Raw genomic sequence first — 22,838 nt, forward strand, 5'->3', positions numbered from 1 at the left:
ATGCTTTCTACCTTCCCACTTTATATGGACTCCATCCCAGCCTAACTCTGCTTGAATTTTACTGTCAGAATATGATGGGTCCCACTTTGACTTGGGGCTGCAGTAGAGAGCAGGCGTGTCACCGTGGAAGTGTGCTTGTCTGGAGCAAGGACAGCAGGCTTCTGACCTTGGCTCCCTTCCCAGCAGGGAGGGTGGGAATGAAGACCTTTTCTTTGGGCTTCTGCTGTAAAGTGGGGTTTAAGGGAGGAAGGGGAGTCTTTGGATTAAAATCTTTCCCTTTGGGCTTCAGCTCCCTTATTTTAAAGTGGGAGGTGGGAGGGCCAGAACACTGGTTTTTCCTGAAGTGTGCCCCTCAGCATTGTAGTAGAAAGCCTTGACTGAGGTTACAGAGACCCATTTGCTGGGGATCTGGTCTAGGCTTAACTGTGAAAAACCTGGGGTATTTTGTCTCTGTACTCATTTAGAGAGAATTCACATTTAAAAGCTCACTGTGCCATCCTGTGCAGTGAGTGTTTGCTTTCTAAATAAGATGCTTTCTGTTCCATTGGGCCAGGCCTCCAGGTCTAGAAACCCTTTCCTGCACATGCCCATATGTGACAGTGTTAGGCCTGCCAGGCAGTGGAGACAGGGATGGTCTTCTATGGACAGTGTCCCCTCAAGGGAGAAGGTGGGAGTTGGGCCCACCTGGAGAGTTGGGTGGGTTGTATGTCTCAAAGTTCTAAATGGGAATGTAGCTTCTTCCTTTGTTCCATTGGTGATAGAGGGTGTGGTGGTGACCAGTGGGCATCACCCCATGGTGGACACTCACAGCTAGGGGACCGTGTGTGCCCTCGCTCCACTGTTCTGCCCTGGGAGCTTCATGCCAGGAACGAGAGGTGCTGGGGGGTGGGAACCTGGAGACCTGGTAGCTAGCACCCACTCCAGCCCTGGAGCCCAGCCTCCCTGGGGTCTGAGACCCGCCTTCCGGGGCCAGTGGGTTTCCTGGGCCTCCGACTCTGTTGCTCAGCACTTCCCCTGCTGATGACTTCACACTGCCCCTGGTTGTGACACAGACACTCGGGGGCCCAGCAGGAAATCTGGGTGACAGTTGGATACTTCGGTATTGAGTCTGGGAGGTGCCAGCTCCAAAGTCGTGTGTGTGGTTTGTGCATCAGCAGTTTTAGCCATACTGCACCTGTGAGGTCCTCGCAGGGATCTGGTGATCCCAGTCACCAGATACGGGATCTGGATTGTCAGCCCCTCCAGGAGGGTTTCATGGGTAGCCAAGGCTGAGGACCCCGATGTCTGTGGATCTCTACCTTCCAGTTCCCTTGAAGGTGTCACCTGTGGTTAATACCAAGAGGAAGAGAAGGGTCTCCCACACAAAGGTGGAACATCCAACCTGACACCCTCGGTCTCATTAGGTTGTGACTTGTGTCTGCAAAAAAAAAGTGAAAACTTAACCTGTCTTAAGAACTACCACAGATGCTGGATTCTTCTAGAAAACATATCACATCAACTTGGTCTCTCCTCGTTGTAAACACTGACAACTGGTATATGGTATCAGTTTGTCTCATTATTGTGATGTTGTGATGTTGATTATGTGCTTAAAGTGGTCACCAGAGAGCCCCAAGTAGAGTTCCCTGTGCTGTACACTCTAACACCCTCTTACTGAGATGCCCATAGTTCCCCATTGGTGGGTTTTCTTCTTGTTGCAACAAGCAATGAAACTACTCATGGACTCGGATGAAGAAGGACATGAAGACATCAAGCCCTGAGCCTTTAGAGTGGGAGCACTGACTCCAAGACCCTTGACTACCAGAGAACTGACCCTAGAGAGCATCAAATAGTGAGAACTCACACAAAGGAAACCACTTGAATATGAGACCCGGCATCACGCAACCACCAGTAGCACCCTTTGCAGGACGCCCCATCTAAACAACAAACAAAACGAAAATAACACTCAGTCATCAGCAGACAGGATTACCACTTCGCTCAGCCTTGCCCATCAGTGGAAGAACAAACAAAAGCTCACCACAAATCTCAACCTATACGAAAATTACACAAACCACAGTACCAGCCTTAGGAGGGCAGAAACCTAAAGGAAGAAAGAATTCAACCTTAAAGCCAGGGAAAAGGAGACCTCAAACACAATAAGTTTAAAAAAAAATAATGAAAAGGCAGAGAAATACTACACAGATGAAGGACCAAATTAGAAACACAAAAGTGCAAATAAATGAAGAGGAAATAGGCAAACTACCTGAAAAAGAATTCAGAAAATGATAGTAAAGATGATCAAAAACCTTGAAATCAAAATGGGGAAAAATGCAAAAATCAATTAACAAAGACCTTGAAGACTTAAAGAATAAACATACAGAGACAACACAATTACTGAAATTAAAAATACTCTTGAATTTGAAGCAGAAGAACAAATCAGTGAGCTGGAAGATAAAATGGTGGAAATAACTTCTGAAGAGCAGAGTAAAATGAAAAGAATGAAAAGAACTGAGGATAGCCTTAGAGACCTCTGGGACAATATCAAAAGCACAAACATTCGAATTATAGGGGTCCTAGAAGAAGACAAGAAAAAGAAAGGCTATGAGAAAATTTTTGAAGAGATTATAGTTGAAATTTCCCCAAGATGGAAAAGGAAATCATCAAATCAAGTCCAAGAGGCACAGAGAGTCCCATATAGGGTAAACCCAAGGAGAAACATGCTAAGACACATACTAATCAAACTAACAAAGGCTAAACACAAAGAAAGAATATTAAAAGCAACAAGGGGAAAGCAACAAGTCACATACAAGGGAAACACCATACGTTTAACAGCTGGATCTTTCAGCAGAAACTCTGCTGAAAAGAGCAGAGTTCTGAAAGGCCAGAAGGGAATGGCAGGCTATATTTGAACTACTGAAAGGGAAAAAGCTACAACCAAGATTACTGTACCCGGCAAGGATCTCATTCAAAATTGGTGGAGAAATAAAAAGCTTTTCAGACAAGCAAAAGTTAAGAGAATTCAATACCACGAAACCAGCTTTACAACAAATGTTAAAGGGACTTTTATATAGTCAAGAAATACAAGAGAAGGAACGAGATCTACAAAGTCAACCCCAAACAATTAAGAAAATGGCAATAGGAACATATATATCAATAATTACTTTAAATGTAAATGGATTAAATGCTCCAACCAAAAGACACACACTGGCTAAGTGGATACAAAAACAAGACCCATATATATGCTGTCTACAAGAAATCCACTTCAGACTTCAAGCCACATAAGACTGAAAGTGAGAGGATGGAAAAATATATTCCATGCAAATAGGAAGCAAAAGAAACCTGGAGTAGCAGTTCTCACATCAGACAAAAGAGACCTTAGAATAAAGAAGATCACAAAAGATAAGGACAGATGCTACATAATGATCAGGGGATCAGTCCAAGAGGATGACATAACAATATCTATGTACCCAGCATAGGAGCACCTCAATACATAAGACAAACATTAACAGATACAAAAGGAGAAATTGACAGTAACACAATAATAGTAGGAGACCCCACTCACACCACTGGACAGATCATCAAAACAAAATTAATAAGGAAACACAAGTCTTAAATGATATATTAGATGAGGTGGATCTCATTGATATCTTTAGGACATTCCATCTAAATGCAGAAGAATACACCTTCTCAAGTGCACATGGAACATTCTCCAGGATAGACCACATCTTGGGTCACAAATCAAACCTCATTAAATTTAAGAAAATTGAAATTGTATCAAGCATCTTCTCCAACCATGATGCTATGAGACTAGATATCAATTATAAGAAAAAAACTGTAAGAAACACAAACACATGGAGATTAAACAACACATTTCTAAATAACCAACAGGTTACTGAAGAAATAAAAAGGGAAATAAAAAAACTTCTAGAAACAAATGACAATGAAAACACGACAACTCAAAACCTATGGGATGCAGCAAAAGCAGTTCTAAGAGGGAAGTTTATAACAATACACTCCTACCTCAAGAAACAAGAGAAACATTGAATAGACAACCTAACTTTACACATAAAACAATTGGAAAAAGAACAACAAAAAACCCCCAAAATTAGTAGGAGGAGAGCAATGATAAAGATCTGAGCAGAAATAAGTGAAAAAGAAATGAAAGAAACAATAGTAAAGATTAATAAAACGAAAAGCTGGTTCATTAAGAAGATAAACAAACTTGACAGACCTTTAGCCAGACTCATCAAGAAATCATCAGGTCAACAAAATTAGAAATGAAAAAGAGATTACAATGGACAGTGCAGGAACACAAAGGATTATAAGATAAGAGACTACTGTGAACAACTGTATGGCAATAAAATGGATAACCTGGAAGAAATGGACAGATTCTTAGAAAAGTTCAATCTTCCAGGAAGAAATAGAAATTATGAACAACCCAGTTATAAGCACGGAAATTGAAACTGTGATCAAAAATCTCCCCAAAAACAAAAGCCTAGGACCAGATGGCTTCACAGGAGAGTTCTGTCAGACATTTAGAGAAGAGCTAATGCCTATCCTTCTAAAACTCTTGCAAAATATTGCAGAGGAAGGAACACTTCCAAACTCATTCTACAAGGCCACCATCACCCTGATACCAAAACCAGACAAAGACAACACAAAAAGGAAAACCTTATTGCCAAATTCAGACTTAAATTGAAGAAAGTAGGGAAAACCACTAGACCATTCAGGTATGACCTAAATCAAATCCCTTACGATTATACAGTGGAAGTGACAAATAGATTCAAGGGATTAGATTTGATAGAGTTTGATAGAGTGCCTGAAGAACTATGGACAGAGGTTCGTGACATTGTACAGGAGGCAGTGATCAAGACCACCCCCAAGAAAAAGAAATGCATAAAGGCAAAATGGTTGTCTGAGGAGGCCTTACAAATAGCTGTGAAAAGAAGAGAAGTGAAAAGCAAAGGAGAAAAGGAAAGATATACCCATTTGAATGCAGAGTTCCAAAGAATAGCAAGGAGAGATAAGAAAGCCTTCCTCAGTGATCAGTGCAAAAAATAGAGGGAAACAATAGAATGGGAAAGGCTAGAGATCTTTTCCAGAAAATTAGAAATACCTAATTTCTCTTCAAGAAAATTAGATACATCAAGGGAACATTTCATGCAAAGATGGGCTCAATAAAGAATAAAAATGGTATGGACCTAACAGAAGCAGAAGACATTAAGAAGAGGTGGCAAGAATACACAGAAGAACTATACAAAAAAGATCTTCAAGGCCCAGATAATCACGATGGTGTGATCACTCACCTAGATCCATACATCCTGGAATGTGAAGTCGAGTGGGCCTTAGGAAACATCATTACGAACAAAGCTAGTGGAGGTGATGGAATTCCAGTTGAGCTACTTCAAATCCTAAAAGATGATGCTGTTACAGTGGTGCAATCAGTATGCCAGCAAATTTGGAAAACTCAGCAGTGGCCACAGGACTGGAAAAGGGCAGTTTTCATTCTAATCCCAAAGAAAGGCGATGCCAAAGAATGTTCAACCTACCACACAATTGCACTCATCTCACATGCTAGCAAAGTAATTCTCAAAATTCTCCAAGCCAGGCTTCAACAGTACATGAACCAAGAACTTCCAGATGTTCAAGCTGGATTTAGAAAAGGCAGAGGAACCAGAGATCAAATTGCCAACATCTATTGGATCATTGAAAAAGAGAGAGTTCCAGAAAAACATCTATTTCTGCTTTATTGACTATGCCAAAGCCTTTGACTGTATGAATCACAACAAACTGTTGAAAATTCTGAAAGAGATGGGAATACCAGACCACCTGACCTGCCTCTTGAGAAACCTGTATGCAGGTCAGGAAGCAACAGTTAGAACTGGACATGGAACAACAGACAGGTTCCAAATGGGAAAAGGAGTACGTCAAGGCTGTATATTGTCACCCTGCTTATTTCACTTTTATGCAGAGTACATCATGAGAAACACTGGGCTGGAAGAAGCACAAGCTGGAATCAGGATTGCTGGGAGAAATATCAATAACATCAGATATGCAGATGACACCACCCTTATCACAGAAAGAAAAGAAGAAATAAAGATCCTCTTGATGAAAGTGAAAAAGAGTGAAAAAGTTGACTTAAAGCTCAGCATTCAGAAAACTAAGATCATGGCGTCTGGTTCCATCACTTCATGGCAAATAGTTGGGGAAACAATGAAACAGTGGCAGAGGTTAGTTTTTTGGGCTCCAGAATCACTGCAGATGGTGACTGCAGCCATGAAATTAAAAGACGCTTGCTCCTTGGAAGAAAAGTTATGACCAACCCAGACAGCATATTAAAAAGCAGAGACATTACTTTGCCAACAAAGGTCTGTCTAGTCAAGGCTATGGTTTTTCCAGTGGTCATTTATGGATGTGAGAGTTGGACTATAAAGTTGAGCACTGAAGAATTGATGCTTTTGAACTGTGGTGTTGGAAAAAACTCTTGAGAGTCACTTGGACTGCAAGGAGATCCAACCAGTCCATCCTAAAGGAAATCAATCAGTCCTGAATATTCACTGGAAGGACTAATGTTGAAGCTGAAACTCCAATACTTTGGCCACTTGATGCGAAGAACTGACTCATTTGAAAAGACCCTGATGCTGGGAAAGGTTGAAGGCGGGAGGAGAAGGGGACAACAGAGGATGAGATAGTTGGATGGCATCACCGACTCAATGGACATGAGTTTGAGTAAACTCCAGGAGTTGGTGATGGACAGGGAGGCCTGGCATGCTGCAGTCCATGGGGTCACAAAGAGTCGGACACAACTAAGCAACTCATCTGAACTTAAGGAGACAAAAGAATTGTACACAAAAAATTATAAGACACTAATGAAAGAAATCAAAGATGACATTAAACAGATGGAGAGATATTCCATGTTCCTGGGTAGGAAGAATCAATATTGTGAAAATGGCTATACTACCAAACACAGTCTACAGATTCAGTGTGATCCCTGTCAAATTACCAATGCCATTTTTCACAGAACTAGAACAAAAGATTTCACAATTCATATGAAAACACAAAAGACCCCAAATAGCCAAAGCAGTCTTGAGAAAGAAGAATGGAGCTGGTGGAATCAACCTTCCTGACTTCAGATTATACCACAAAACTACAGTCATCAAGACAGTATGGTACTGTCACAAAAACAGAAATATACACCAATGGAACAAGATAGAAAGTGCAGAAATAAACCCATGCACCTATGGGTACCTTATTTTTGACAAAGGAGGCAAGAATATACAATGGAGCAGACAGCTTCTTCAATAAATGGTGCTGAAGAAACTAGAGAACTACATGTAAAAGAATGAAAATAGAACACTTCCTAACACCATACACAAAGATAAACTCAAAATGGATTAAAGACCTAAATTTAAGACCAGAAACTATAAAAGCCCTTAGAGGAAAACAGGCAGATGACATAAGTTTTCAAAGCAAGATCCTATGTGACTCACCTCCTAGAGTAATGGAAATAAAAACAAAAGTAAACAAGTGGGACCTGACTAAACTTAAAAGCTTTTGCACAGCAAAGGAAACACTAAGCAAGCTGAAAAGACAACCCTCAGAATGTTGTCTGGGGTAAAAGCAAATGAAACAAATGACAAAGGATTACTTTCTGAAATGTACAAGCAGCTCATACAACTCAATACCAGAAAAACAAGCAACCCAATCAAAGTGGGAAAAAGACCTAAACAGGCATTTCTCCACAGAAGACATATAGATGACTAACAAACATGAAAAAGATGCTCAGCATAGCTCTTTTATTAGAGAAATGCAAATCAAAACTAAAATGAGATATCACCTTACACCAGTCAGAATGGCCATCGTTAAAAAGTCTGCAAACAATAAATGCTGGAGAAGGGTGTGGAGAAAAGGGAACCCCTTGCTCTGTTGGTGGGAATATAATAAATTGATTCAGCTACTATGGAGGACGGTATGGAGATTCCTTTAAAAATTAGGAATAAAACCACCATATGACCCAGAATCCCACTCCTAGGCATATATACCCTGAGGAAACCAAAATTTAAAGACACATGTATCCCATTATTCACTGCAACACTATTGGAATAGCTAGAACATGGAAGTAACCTAGATGTCCATCGACCGATGAATGAATGAAGAAGTTGTGGTGCAGATACACAATGGAATATTACTCAGCTATAAAAAGGAGCGCCTTTGAGTCAGTTCTAATGAGGTGGATGAACCTAGAACCTGTTATACAGAGTGAAGTAAGTCAGAAAGAAAAAGATAAATATTGTATTCTAATGCATATATATGGAATCTAGAAAAATGGTACTGAAGAATTTACTTACAGGGCAGCAGTGGAGAGATAGACATAGAGAATAGACTTGTGGACATTGGGAGAGGGGAAGAGAGGGTGAGATGGATGGAAAAGAGTAACATGGAAACTTACATACCATATGTAAAATAGACAGCCAACGGGAATTTGCTGTGTGGCTCAGGAAACTCTGACAGGGGCTCTGTGTCAGCCTAGGGGGTGGGGTGGGGCGGGAGAGGGGAGGGAGGCTCAGAAGGGAGGGGAGATATGTATAACTTTGGCTGATTCATGTTGGGATTTGACAGAAAACAGGAAAATTCTGTAAAGCAAGTATCCTTCAATAAAAAATAAATAAATGCCAAAAAAAAAAAAAAGGAAGAGAAGCTGGAAAGCTGGACCAGTGGTGAAGGTTGAGTGTCAAGAGGAAGAGTCCAGTGTGGACGCTGTGGCTTCCCGGGACACCACCCAGATTTGAGATGCTTTTAGTCAGTAGCTTATTTGTTTTAAAATGTGCCCTGTTTTTAAAAATGTCCATTTTGGATCTGAGAGCTTGGCAGGGTGAACCCTAACTGTAAACATACCATCAGAATCCTTCCCTGTAAATCCGGTATGTCACACATGACTTGGTGATGGTCATTTTGAGAGGTGTTAGCGGACCTGGGTGACTTTAGCCAAGGCCTTTGCCCACACAAGGGGAACAGGAAGAGGGGCAGGGTGTGCGAGGTGTGAATGCCCTCCTGTTCTGAAATTCAGCCTAATCTTGTCCCACACTTGCCAAGGCCCCTGTGGCCTCCTCCCCCAAGATGTTAAAATTGATACAAACTCACTAATCAGTCATTCAGCGTCCTATGGGCAGAGTGGGCATTCTTGGGCTGAACTCACCTTCTGTTAACCACATTTGACCTTTGAGAAAAGCTCTGGGTTCTAACAAGTGCTTTGTAAGCTAATTTTAGAAGAAAACCCTCTGGGGAGTTCCCCGGTGGCCTACTGGTCAGGATTCTGGGCTTTTCATGGCTGTGACCTAGGTTCAATCCCTGGTTGGTGCAGCCAGAAAAAAGAGTAAAGTTACAAAAAGACCCAAATGGAAATCCAGGAACTGAAAGGTACTGTGAAATAAAATTCATATTTAAAAAAAAAAGAAAAGAAAACTCTTTTGTAAACTGGGGATTGCCCAAAGAGCAAACGTATTTGCACATTCTGATTAGGGAATGGGTGGAGGGTTGAACGGCCAAAGAGAAGCAAATGTGTGACAGGTTTGCACACAATTCTGTGTTCATTGTTTTCACAGGCATTGATATCTTCCCTGAGAACTTGATTTTTCCCATCTTTCCCCTGAGTGCTGATAGCTGTGGTAAGAATTCAGAGTTTGCCATCCACCCCGGTGCCCCTGTAACCACCCCAGGCCCCCATTTGTGTACAGGCATGGGGCTGGTGCTCAGAGGACGGGTGCAGGTGGTGAGGAGCTGTTCGCAGCTGCGCACGCCATGAATGGCCCCTGGCCTCAGGGTCGGAGCAGCTTCGTACACCTTCCAGAACCCGGCACTTCTGACCTAGCTCTAGGTTAGGGTGCTAGCCGTCAGAAATGGGTTTTGTTTTCCTGGGCAAGAACATAGCATCTCTTCCTTCCAGGCTCCCCTTTCCTCCTGGCTCTGCAACTAGGGCAGTTGCTCCAGCCCTCTGGTCTGCCTGTCCTGGGAGACCTCACCAGTTCTGAGGACGTGGCAGAGTGGCCAGGCCTCCCAAGCTGGCCATTGCGAGTGAAGCCTGGGATTGATTCCGTTTCCAGCTGGCCAGGGTTTGCCTCCAAGAGTTGCTTACTTCTTTCACGGTGACCCGCTGAACTGGCTGGTGGAGCTGGACCACATGTGCATCCTCAGCTTGGTTTTCTCACTTTCGGGGTTTGACCTTGAGTGGACATTGGCCTTCCGAGCATCCCTGTGTTTCACGGGGGTGTGAGTCATGATAACATCCAACCTGGCTTTCGGCTCTGGAGATATGGGAGATAGTAGTAATCTGGGGCCCTGAGACTCCCTCCACAGAGGCCGGAAGACCTCCAGAGGTGGAATCATTCATAGGACAATAACAGCTACTAATAGTAACTTTCATTTGAGAACTATATATTTGAGATCATGCTTTTATTTACTTCATTTGATTGTAATAACCACTCTGTGATGCAGGTTGAATTGTCCAAGGAAGTGAATGCTCTGAGGGGTGGATGAACTCTAACTGATGAAGGAGCCAGGTTTTGAGCCCAGCTAGTCTGACTTCAGTCCAGTGATGTTTTTCCTATGATGGGGAAAGCAGGGACCATATTTTTTCCTCAGCCAATTAAAGCAATTAAAGTAATCACTTTACCAAACCCAATCATATGAAACATTCAATTTAATCATCACAGCGTGACTTTTAAATGAATAAAACAGCATCTCTTCCTTTTTTCCAGAGGCAGCGTTATAGACTGAAAGGGCACAAATCCATTATATGTCAGAAATCATGACATCTGATATATTTACCTGAATTTTCTCATTTATAAAATAGAATCGGTAACATTTATTATTTCCCATGGCAGGGCTTTTTAGGTACATGTCAAGGCACTTTGAAAACTGTACTATTATTTTTTAAACTTTTGAAGTCCCTTCACTCCAATTACAATTCCTTCATCAGCTTAGACACTTTTCAGGATGTTAGGAGAACAAATATATTACACTTGCTCAGGAATACTTTCCACACTTAACTAAAATCTCTTGAATTCATAGATCCAGAAAGAGAGATTTGGGAGAACATGCTCTCTTTGGGCAGAGTGAGATGAGCTGCTGTTGTGTCAGGGCGTGGGTGAACATCTGGGCCGCTCGGAGTCCAGCGTGCCTGCCCGGGCTCTAAGTGGGCAACTCCGAGTGAGGGGAGGTGTCTGGGGCTCAGTCTGCTGGCTCCATGTTGGGGCCCTGGGTGGCAGTTCCTGGGCTCAGAGACCAGAGCACAAGCTGATGCAGCCAGTTAGCTATGTTCTTTAGAAGCTTAAAAAAAAAAAAAAAAAAATGGCCTCCTCAATAAATTTTAAAACTGTGGAAGGATCTAGACAGGTTACAAAGGAGGAAGTAATAAAAACATTGGGCAGTTCAACCTAAATAACCCTGCCCACTTGATAGGTGATCAAAGAAACTCAGGTTGAAAGCAGTTACCCTTTTTACCCTATCCAGCTGGAGAACATTTTTTCTAAACATTCAAGGTGAGCATTGGTGAAGGTAAAGTGAGACAGACACTGGTGAGGAGGTGTACACTGGTACAGCTTTTCTGCAAAGATATTGGGAGGTATGTTTGGGGGGAGCCTTACAATTATTTATGACCTTGGAGCTCCTATTTCCAATTACAGGATGTTTTCTTGTGAAAATAGTAAGAGTTGTAGGTCATAGAATGTTTATTTGTGGGAATATTATGGTGTTAATCATAATTGCAAAATACTATAAACAACTTAAATGTTCAAGAACAGGGAAATAGTTAATAAATTATTCAGCAGTATGGTGGAATATGGAATATAGTCAGCCATTTAAAGTTGTATATTTGAGTAATATTTTAATGATAAGAAACATGTTAATGAGGATGAAAGTGGGATGCCAGCCTGCTTGCTTACACACATAATTTATAGGTAACCAGGAATAGATGTCTCTGTATCTCAGGCTGGTCGTAATCATCTTTGGGCAGAGGAATTATTTTCTGTATACTTTTATTTTCCAAAATTTTCTAAATATGAATATATCTTTTTATAATCAGAGAAACGGTACTTGAAGAAAATTCAGGGGATGGGAATGTCTTCATTAAATTCTTTTAAAATGTAAAATGAAATTTTAAGGTATTAAAGTATAAGGTATTACAAATAAGAGGTAAGTACCATTTCAGCAGATGAATGAATAAGTTAGGCAGACTGCCAAGAGGTTATTGATTTTAAGAGAAAAAATGATAAACCACTGTGGGTAATATTCACATTTTTCCAGCAGTTATAAAGAAACCACTGATTTTCTAAAATAGCAGGTGCTGAATTGGGAGAACTCTAGAGAAGTTTTATTTCATCACTTAATTTTTACATAATGACTGTATTATAAAGTGAGGAAACTTAAAATTTCAGATAGAGAAATTTATTTCTGAATATCACAAAATTTTGGTGTTTATGGAAAAGATTTAATAACTGCTGGGTATAAATACCTGATTGATTTACTTTGAAGAGTGCATATTCCTAATCAGCATTCTGAATTAAATGGGGGCTGTTCAGATGGATCATTTTACTTAAGTTTTAAATATTTATGATCAGACTGATGCCAGAGAAAATACAGCATCTTGAATATGCTTATGAAACACTGAACTCCTGCATTTTATTTTACAGTGTAGCTCTCGCAATATATTACCACATCAAAAACAGGTATGTGGATTTTGTTTAATTTTGTGCTGAAACCATCACACATTATCTGCTGTGACATTTTTCCTATTGCGTTCTAGTTGCCTCAACCTTTGAGTTTTGTATTCTTATCTCACTTTCATAGAATCTGTAAAGGTTAGGGTTATCCACACCTCCCAGAGAATTACTGAACTGCTTCTGAGTCAGAGGAAACCAAATGAAGTCAGCAAAAGAGAACAGAGTTTCTTGACAGTATTCACCTCCTCTTGACTTTATTTTCTGTGTCATTCACTTAAACATTCTGTCTTTTATAAGATATTTTAACAAGTTTCTGTGTGCAGCTTTCACATGAAAAAGAAGTTTATAGTTTCAATTCAGTAGAAACAGTTTTGTTGTAAAGTTAGTCATAAACTCTTTTAAGGTGGCAGAAATCCTCTCTGATGGGAGACATTTCAGTTAATTTTAGAAGTGAATTGAAACCCGGAATCATGGAAAAATCATATAAGAAGTTACCTGTTCTGCCAGTTCTCTTTCGTCTTTTTGCAGACAGTAAGTCATAGAGCAGACACTGTGGTGTGTGCCACGAGGGTGCATGTCAGAGACAGATCTGCAGCTTCTAATAATTGCGAGCCTAACTGATGTTGGAATGTTACATGCTGTTACCAGAGCAGCGGTTTCCAAAGAAATTTTTTAGACAACACTCAAATGACATAAGCTTGGTGGAAGCAGAGCCGTCACTAGCGGGGTGTGGCCCCCCCCAGAGCCCAGCGCCCCCTCTGTCTGTGTTCACAGAGGGAGCTGCCCCTTTAATGGGCCTGTGCAGGTACCGGCTTGGTGACAGCCAGGTACACTCTTCTACATGCCCCCTGTTGTTTCTCAGTATTGAGTCGTGGGGCTTCCCTGATGGCTCAGTGGTAAAGAATCCGCCTGCCAGTGCAGGAGACACAAGTTTGATCCCTGATCCAGGACGATTTCGCATGCTGCAGAGCGGCTAAGCGCATGCGCCACAACTACTGAGCCTGTGCTCTGGAGCCCAGGAGCCGCCACCGCTGAGCACATGAGCCGTCACTGCTGAAGCCCATGTGCCGAGAGGCTGTGCTCTGCAACGAGACGCCCAAGCACAGCAGCTAGAGAAAACCCCATGCAGCAGCGAAGACCCAGCACAGCCAAAGAAAAATACATAAACTTTATTAAAGTTATTTTTTAAAAGTATAGTCGTGAAGCCCCTCATTAGTGAAGTGGTTAAGCCTCATGCTATGAGAATTTCAGACTAATCTCCAGGACATACGGCGTGTTCATTCTTATCCTCAGACTTCTTTTGTGTTGACCACAACATAGTGATGGTTTAAACAGATCCGTCAAACTTTGCTCAGAAACAAGATGTTAAAGAAATTTAGATTTGGTGCATTTGAAAACTCAAGAAATGAAAATCTTTGATTTTTACTTTATTAAATGGGGTTCATAATCTTTATTTTATGGACTATTCGAAAGTGATTAAGTATTGTCCCCAAGAAAAACAGATTATAATTCATGAAGTAATCAGTAGCATCTCTTAACAGTACTGCCTCTGTTTCTTGAAATAACAGTTGAATCAGAACATATTTTGTTTTCATTTTGACTGGCACTCTGTTACAGAAGGGAAACTCCATTTTCTGTTACTTTCCTCCCCAGGGACCCAGATGGAAGGATGCTCTTGGATATTTTCGATGAAAACCTTCACCCTCTCTCGGTAACCCTCCCCTTGGGCCCCAGGGTGTGGTCCAGCCATGTTTCTGTGGCAGGTCCTGTGGGGCGGCTAGTCATTGAGAATGTCTCCCTCCCCAGAAATCCGAAGTGCCACCAGATTACGACAAACACAACCCGGAGCAGAAGCAGATCTACCGGTTTGTGCGGACGCTGTTCAGTGCCGCTCAGCTGACTGCAGAGTGTGCCATCGTCACCCTGGTGAGTGCCCGCAGGGTGACGTGGCCACGAGCGGGGTGCAGGCGGGGATGTCCACTGCAGACTGGGAGCCCAGCGCCACCTCGGGGTTGTCTTTTATCCAGAGTAGCCACTGGATCTCCCAAAAGAGGGTGTGTGGTCTGTTCCGCAGGCCCACCTAACGCCCCTTGTCAGATCACACTCAGAAGCAGGAACGCTGAAACGACCCAAGCAGGTGAGTGGGACCCAGGGCCCACAGCGCTGAGAAGGACCAAGGCCGCCTCAGTGATGTCCAGGTTTCTGGACTGCTGTAACTGCTGTCTTGTCTTCTGTGATTTTTGTGTAAATATATGTCTGTAAGATACTCAGAGACAGGATGGACATAATATGCACATTGACTCAAGTTAAGAACCTGTAGCCTTACTTAGATTCTTAAAACCTTAGGGACAGATGATTTAGCTCCGATGTCATTGGGGAAGTAGCTTTGACAGCAGCCGCTGTCACTGACCTTTCACACTGTGAACCACTCAGATAAGAAATGGGCTCCGCCAGGGCGTGGGCTGCCCCGTGGCCTGTTGCAGGTCCCTGAGAAGAGGCCCTGTGGTGTGACGACGAGTGTGAGGACCATCCACATCTCCACCACACTGAGAGCCCCGTGTTCTCAGCTGACGGCACAGTGACCTGTTTGCTTGTGCATTCCTTCTCTCGTGGAACTTGCCCCCTGACAGGTGAACAGACACCCAGCGAGTCTTCCTCCGGCTATGTGGCGGCTGATAGACCCTGAGGTCATGACTGAGAAGCATATTTATGGCTCAGCTTTGTTCCTCCAAAGGATGTCAGATCCTCAAAAAACACCCTCCAGGCGGCAGGGTTGACATTTTGATGAAGGGAGATAGTGACAAAGGGGGAAGAAGGGGAAGAAAATCAGATAATGAGTACTTAAATTGACGCCCTAAGGAAAGATTTATTTTGAAGCTCCTGCTCCAAGATGCAATGTGGTGGGGTTTTTTACCTTCCATTCTGAAGAAAATGGTGACTTGACTTTGCCCTGTGGCACCTTCGAGTTTGGATTTATCAGTGTGAAGAAGCTTCGTGTCCTGTGAAAGACGTAGTTTCTGCAGAGACTTCTGTTAAGGATGTGTAGAGTGTGTTCCCCTGTCTCCGAGCAGACGTGGGTGGTTAGTTTGTCTTGGGAGTGCTGTGGGAGTGGTGTGTGTTTGTCAGTCGTGGGAGCTGCTGAAATCTTCCCTTGTCCTGGGACAAGGTGGCTGGGGCTTATCGGGAGATGAGCGTCTCTAGCTACAGCTGACGGTGGGCAGCGTCAGGGGCCCTCCTAACAGGCACAGCTCTGCAGACTGATTTTTGATCCTCCAGGGTCTGCTTGGTTGGCCCAGGCAGCCAACTGTGTGTTCCGAGTGAGCCCTGTGTGTGATGGTCCCACCCGTCTCTCCAGGTTTGCAACAACCCTTCACAGCAGGTCTGGGCTAGAGCTGGCGGGCTGCATCCCTCTCTGCCTTTCTCCTGGGCCTTCCCTTGGTGGCCTGGCCCGTTGCCCGGGGGAGGCAGGGAGGACCGCAGTTAGGTCTGCCCCGCTGCCCGCCTGTGGGAGGCAGGGCCGTCAGCCACTTGCTGCTGCGTGTGACCGGGAGCACCAGGCTTGCCAGCCCAGCTGGTTCCCCCCGGCGGCCTTGAGGACTGTCACTCGGCCCCAAAGTGCCTCTCAGGCCGATGCTCTGGTGAAGAGGCCACCTGTGGAATCTATCCATTCTGACCCCAGAGACCCCCTTTTTAGGGCACATTAGTGATTTCTACCGAGGTCAGAAGTGTTGTTCAGATACAGTCCAGTGAGGAATCCAGCTTCCTCAAATATTAGCAAATAGGAAGCGCTGGGGAAGCCCACAGTCAGCTCAGCTGTGGGTAAGAGTCTACAGTGAATGAACCCAGTGCTGCTGTCTGTGATGGACAGGGAAACCCAGCATCCTCGGAAGTGTGGCCCCGTGTACCCTGGAGTCTGTGAGTTTGCACTTTCTCCCTCCCCTCCTCCCCCACACCATGCCTTTGAACAGCTTTATTTTGTACAGTCACCTGAACGCTCTGTAAGTGCTCACTAACCTGTATTTTCTAGAGACTCTCAGGATGGTCCTTCTGATGAAATTAAATCTGAAAATTTAATTGAGCAGCAGTGTCCTATTAGCAATGGTATAGGGAATGGTGTTCAGAAAAAATCAATCGTATATTATTTTACTTGGCAGAAAATTAAAATATCCAAGTGGGAGTTTACTAAAGAAATTATAGCTGACCATTGAATATAGCTTTCTTAGCAAGTTCTGCTAAATTACATGCTATTGTGTGGTGCTTATTATGAATTCCTTCTCCTCAAACATAACATCTGCTTCCCCTCGGTAATGGAGTGTGTTACCATATCTAATTTCTCTAGTTCATCTTAGTGGAATATCAGATGTGATAGATGCGTGTTTCCCTAACATCTTAAATATTACCTAGTGTGCCTATTAATATCTATCTACTGTGGTTAAGTAAGAAGAAAACTGAGTAGCCTTCTTTTTGTACTGAGTCAGTGAGAAGCTATTTCATTGGGGAGCTTGGAGAGATTTACATAGCTCATTTATATAAAAAAAATAGCGTCTTAGGGATCTGGTTGAAGAGTGTTGATAATGATTGTTTCAAAAAATCTGGAGTTAGATCCAGCCTCAGTTTTCTGCTCTTAGTACAGTTTTGTGGCACGTTTTTAAAAATTCTTTTCTTGGTGGAATGAGAAGAGTTAGTCATCAACCTTTGTAACATACATAGTCTGGGCTCCTGAGGTCGGTGTCCAATTAAAATTCCACTCGGCCTGGCCTGGATCTCTCACTGAAGAATTTCAGTTTTCACACAAAAATAATGATCTAAAACATTAGCTTACTCTTCCTGCACCTTGATTGTAATAAATGCCATTAAAAACTAAAATATGAACAATGGAAAAGATGATTGAACTCTGCTGAGTGACCTACTTTTTTTCACCAGTGGTTGTCACAGCCCAGTGGTATTCTGTCCCTGAGAGACATTTGGAGTGCCCCGAAGGTCCGTAGAGTACGGTTGGCAGGCACGTGTCATGACCTCAGAGGCCTCTGTGAAGGCCTCTCAGATGTTCTGTGCTAAGCACCCCTGAGTGGGCTCTTCCCCGTGCGGTCTCCTCTGACCCCCCATTCCCCGCGCACCTGTCTCTCAATCCAGGGCCTGAGTTTCCCACCTGCCTCTGACCGCGGCTCCTTCCTGAATGCCATTGCTGTGGGCATCTCATCCACTCAGGCCTCCCTAGACCTGCTCTCCTGTAGCCGCATTCCACACCCAGAGCTCGTCCTCCCCGCAGCGTCCTGTGTCCCTGAGGCCAGCACGCGGGGGCCACTCCCTGACCCAGCCCCATGCTGGATGCTGGGCACACGGTGGGAGTGAGGCCCAGGTGTGGTCCTCAGGGGACTGTGGCTTCCTTGGGGGAGAGACCGGAGGAGGGCAGCTGCTCTGCCAGGGGAGAAATGCAGCCACGGACCAGGGTGGGGCAGTAAGGTGGACGTGATAGCTTCCTGTTTGATCACCAGGGCCTCTTGGCAGCTCATTGGGTATGGCTATTTTGTCTTTGTGGTTACATTGGTAGTTTCTTTCTCATGATTTTTGTCTTTCATACTGTGCCCCTCATCCGGTCTGAGTACCTGGTATCTGAGATCAGCCATAAAAATCCTGCTTTTTAAGATGGAAAGAATTGACTTTTCATTAGTAAAGCAGTGGAAGCAGAGTGAAAACTTTTTAAGCAAAAGAACCATCATTCGCCTGTTTATTGACTTAGCAGACAGTTAGTGCCGACCCCTATCTTAAGAGGCAGAGAGCGCCTGTTGAGCGGCAGAGGCAGACAAGCTGGTGGCCCCGCTCAGCCTCCCTGGGGCTTCCTTGCCTGGGCCGCCGTTCACAGACCGCAGGCCGCACAGGCTGGCTGTAGAGGCCATCGGGGGGCTGCTGTGGTTTGGGAGGGAGCCCTGACCCTGCCTCTGCCTGTGGTTTAGGGATGAAGGGGGCCAGTGTGCTCGTGTCTTCCAGGTGTACCTGGAACGGCTCCTCACATACGCAGAGATTGACATCTGTCCGGCGAACTGGAAGCGGATTGTTCTGGGGGCCATCCTGCTGGCCTCCAAGGTGTGGGACGACCAGGCGGTGTGGAACGTGGACTACTGCCAGATCCTGAAGGACATCACGGTGGAAGACATGTGAGTGTGGGCAGGGCGGCCCCGTGTGGACGTGCACGGCGTGGAGTGAGTGACCGTGACTGTGTGTCTGTTGTGAGCTGGCCGAGCAAGGACACGGCTGCGGGCAGGATTTACAAAAACCCGTACGTCTCGTCCTGTGGGTCCCAGACAGGTACTGGTTACGCTTCCTGGCTTGTGAGTCTAGTCTCTGAAACCATGTCCCAGGAAACCTTCCTTTACCTTCCTGCTCCCCGTCTGCGGTGGGGTTCATCCCCACAGTGTACCCACTGCAGGCTGACGACAGGCAGCAGATGGGCTGAAATGCGCCCCGCCGCTTCAGTTTCAGAGAGAGTTTCGCTGCTTTTGTCGCGTGTTGCAAGTTCAGTTGGCTTCACATGAACTCTCCATCTCTCAGGGCCCTCCTGTGTGTCCTGATTGGGCCGCTTCTCTCTCAGGGCACCGTCCTGGGTTCACCTGCAGCCCGGGGTCCGGGGTCCCTGGGGCTGGGTGTACAGGAAGTGGGGTCAGGACGAAAGGAGCTGCTTTGGAAACAATCAGGATGAACTTCTGCATTGCTGACCCAATTCTTACATTTTTCTCATCTTGTTTGTCCGGCGTCCTCGAGGCACCTCTTGCTAGAGGAGGTTCCACTGTGTCCCAGCCCCCATCCGTGTCCCTGGACCCTGTGACCACTGAGTGCTCCTCCCCAGCCTGTCCCCTTCCTCCAGTTGCTGGCTGGCTGGGCATCCCCCTTTTTGCTGCCCTGGGGACACTTGTTTATGTTCTTGTATCTTTTGCCACAGAGCCTTTTCCTACTACAGACCAGTAAGACTCCTTCCTGCATCTGTCATTCTTTATCCTTAAAAAGTAAGAAAAATACGAAGTTTTTGATATCAAGAAAAAGAAAATTTTTAAAAAAATTTTAAGTCTTGATTTTATTTCAAGCGGAAAACAGTTATTAAGAGAATTGTCATCCAGACCATAAGTTGGTCGCTTCCACCTTTTGGCTGCTGTGAGTAACTCTGCTGTAAACGTGAACATGAGTGTGCAAATTCCTGCCTGAAGCCCTGCTCTCTGTTCTTTGGAGTTTGTGCCCAGGAGTGGGATTGCCGCTCAGTAGCTGGTCTTTAAAGTGGGCTCATTTTTCTAGAAAAGTCGATAGGCCATGAGGTGATGAAAACAACTCTCTTTCCTGCATTGGAGAGCCCCATTCAGAAGTTGCTAAGTGGCATCAGTTCAACTGGGTTTCTTTACAGTGATGACCTTCTGAAATGTTTTTTGTTTATTGGCTTGAATTTATTTATTATAAAGTTTTACATCAGAACTATTTACTGGTAATTAGGCTTCCCAGGTGGTGCTAATGGTAAAGAATCCACCTTCCAGTGCAGGAGACGAGAAAGACTCAGGTTCGATGTCCTGCGGAAGATTCCCTGGAGAAGGAAATGGCAGCCCACTCTAGTATTCTTACCTGGAGAATCCCATAGACAAGGAGCCAGGCGGGCTAAAGTTCATGGGGATGCAGAGAGTCAGATACGACTGAGCAACTAAATGCACACACACACACACACACACAAACACACACCCTTGAGAGTAGCAAATCCATCAAACTCATTCCCTCTGCATCACTGTTAGTTTTCTGATGATTTATCATATAACAAGCTGTCAGATGTCCCTGGAGGAGGTACTGCTATCGTTTGGAAATTCAAAGTTGGGGAATTATTTTTATTTTCTAAATACTGCCCAAGTTTGAAAACACAGCCACTCTAAAATCTTTATTTTCCCCCAAAACTTAAGCAGGAACATTTAAAAAATAAATATTCAGAAAGGCTGTTTTTCCCTTAAGGAACCTGGGGAAACTGCCACCTTGTTGGAAACCAGATTCCTCTCAACTTTAATCCTGGTTATACCCTCAACAAAAGGCAGTGGTGTCTAGATACCATCTGGGGTGGGAATAGCTTCCTGGCTCTCCCACTGGTTTTCTTCCTGGCATTGGAGCATGGGGTCTGCAGTTGCACCACTTGGCCACTAGGTGGCAGTGTGTCCACAGGCAGCTCCCAAGTCTTGTTAAGATCCTACCTGGATTCTTGTATTTCACAGGATGATCTCCTAAGTCTGACTTAAAGCAGGCATAAATAAAAGTCATTAGAAGTGTAAATTTTGACATAACATATACATTTGGGGCTTAACTCCTTTCTCAAAGCTGCATGGAAGCAGCCCCTCTGATTAGATGAACTGAATTCAGTGTCTTGGTCTTTCCCTCCAAAGCACTCAGGCCTTTGATAACAACTTGCTGAGGTTTCTCAGCAGCCTGGGAGCTGCTGTCAGGGAACCAGCCACTACTGCCTCCCAGACTTAGCTCAGCTGTCACTTCCAGGAAGCTTTCCCTGATTCCTCCACCCAGGCTGAGCTTGGTCCGCTCCATTCAATAATTAATAACAGTAATTATTGAGCACCAGCTGTGTGTCAGGTGCTGTGCTGGGGCCAGGCGGCAGTCAGATGTCAGGATTTCTGGCTCGGAGGAGAGGAGAAGGGGAGACTGTGATAAAGGACAGAAGTGAGTCCAGAGTGCTGCCCCGGGGGGTGGCCTAGAGCTGAGAGTCTGGCCCAGGACCAGTGCTGACAGACAGACCTGTCCCTGAGGATGCTTCTCCCCCGGCAGTGACTACCAAGAGGTAGGCCTGCTGATGGGGGACATTTTACAGTGTGTTCTGGCCTTCATCCAGCTATAAGTGGGTTGGCTCCTTTATGGACCAGGCGCTGTTATCCAGGTTTTCAGCAGGAGGGCAGGCTCAGCAGCAGGAGCATATTAGAGATGCATGTTCTTGGACCCACCCAGACCTGTCAAATCAGATGGGGTGGCCCAGCTGTGGGTCCTCACAGACCCTGCAGGTGATGGGTTAGGGTTAGGGTCAGGGTGGGTGGCTGGGTGCATGCTGAGACTGGTGGTCTCCTCCCTCCTCTCTCATGGTCCTGAGGAAGCTGCTCATCGCTTCCCCACCTTTCCCTCCCAGCAAGGTGATCCTCTGGGTCTCAGAGGCCTGTCCTCTAGGCAGAGTCCAATCTCACTGGACTCTGTTTGACAGCTTCTAACTGTGTCTTCTGCCCCCTGTTTGATGGCTCCTGCGGTGAGGTGAGGCCGGAGCCTGCTGCATGCGTATGTGTGTGCACACACACGTGCACTTGGTCTCAGTGTTGGGGTCACCCTGAAGCACTTCCTGGTACTGATCATCCCAGTTCATCAGGCCTCATCCTTCCCGGCACTGGATCAGATGGGCTTGGCTTTTATTGCCGATTTGGTGGTGAGATGGCAACTCTGCGTCCAAGCAGGCTGCTGGAGAGATGGCTCTTCTCCCTGGAGGGTGCGGTCTTGTGGCCTCTGTGTCCGGCAGCCTGCCTGGGCCATCCACGGTGGGGACAGTGGCCAAGCTGTGCATTTCTGTCTTCCTCTGCAGGAACGAGCTAGAGCGACAGTTCCTTGAATTGCTCCAGTTCAACATCAACGTTCCTTCCAGTGTTTATGCCAAGTATTATTTTGATCTTCGTTCTCTGGCGGAAGCCAACAACCTGAGCTTCCCCTTGGAGCCCCTGAGCAGAGAGAGGGCCCACAAGCTGGAGGTAAGAGGCGCCGGCGTCCCGCGCGTGCGCTCCTGCGGCAGAGCTCTGTGCTCAGGCCGGTTCCTGCCACTGCCAGTCATCGTAAAATAAGGGCCAGATGACCTGGATTGCATTGGTACAACCTCATACCAATAACCGTCTCAGTACTGGTTTTTATTTAATGTGCATTGATTCTGTTTTTTAAATCAAATAAGTTTTTTAAAGCCCCTGTTTTAAACCAGCATGCACTTTTATAAGGGAAAAGATACCAGATGACCCTATGATTGGCAGTCCATAAAGGTTTGAGTCTGCTTTTATTTTTTTTATTTTTTTAATTTATTAGTTGGAGGCTAATTACTTTACAGTATTGTAGTGGGTTTTGTCATACATTGACATGAATCAGCCATGGATTTACATG

General features: G+C 44.8%; 1 protein-coding gene across 3 annotated transcripts in view; it reads left to right on the forward strand.

Annotated features, from left to right (window-relative positions):
- Window positions 1-22,838, forward strand: part of CCNY (cyclin Y) — a 106,545-nt gene that overhangs the window by 80,634 nt on the left and 3,073 nt on the right. For 2 of the 3 annotated variants that reach the window (XM_043478423.1, XM_043478422.1), the window contains exons 5-9: window positions 12,663-12,698; window positions 14,346-14,403; window positions 14,499-14,618; window positions 18,663-18,847; window positions 22,279-22,441. In XM_043478423.1, coding sequence (XP_043334358.1) covers window positions 12,663-12,698; window positions 14,346-14,403; window positions 14,499-14,618; window positions 18,663-18,847; window positions 22,279-22,441 — 562 coding nt within the window. The remainder of the gene's footprint in view (window positions 1-12,662; window positions 12,699-14,345; window positions 14,404-14,498; window positions 14,619-18,662; window positions 18,848-22,278; window positions 22,442-22,838) is intronic. The other variant, XM_043478424.1, reaches the window with a different exon arrangement.

This window comes from Cervus canadensis, chromosome 10, assembly GCF_019320065.1.
Source record: "Cervus canadensis isolate Bull #8, Minnesota chromosome 10, ASM1932006v1, whole genome shotgun sequence".
NCBI classification, from domain to species: Eukaryota; Metazoa; Chordata; class Mammalia; order Artiodactyla; family Cervidae; genus Cervus; species Cervus canadensis.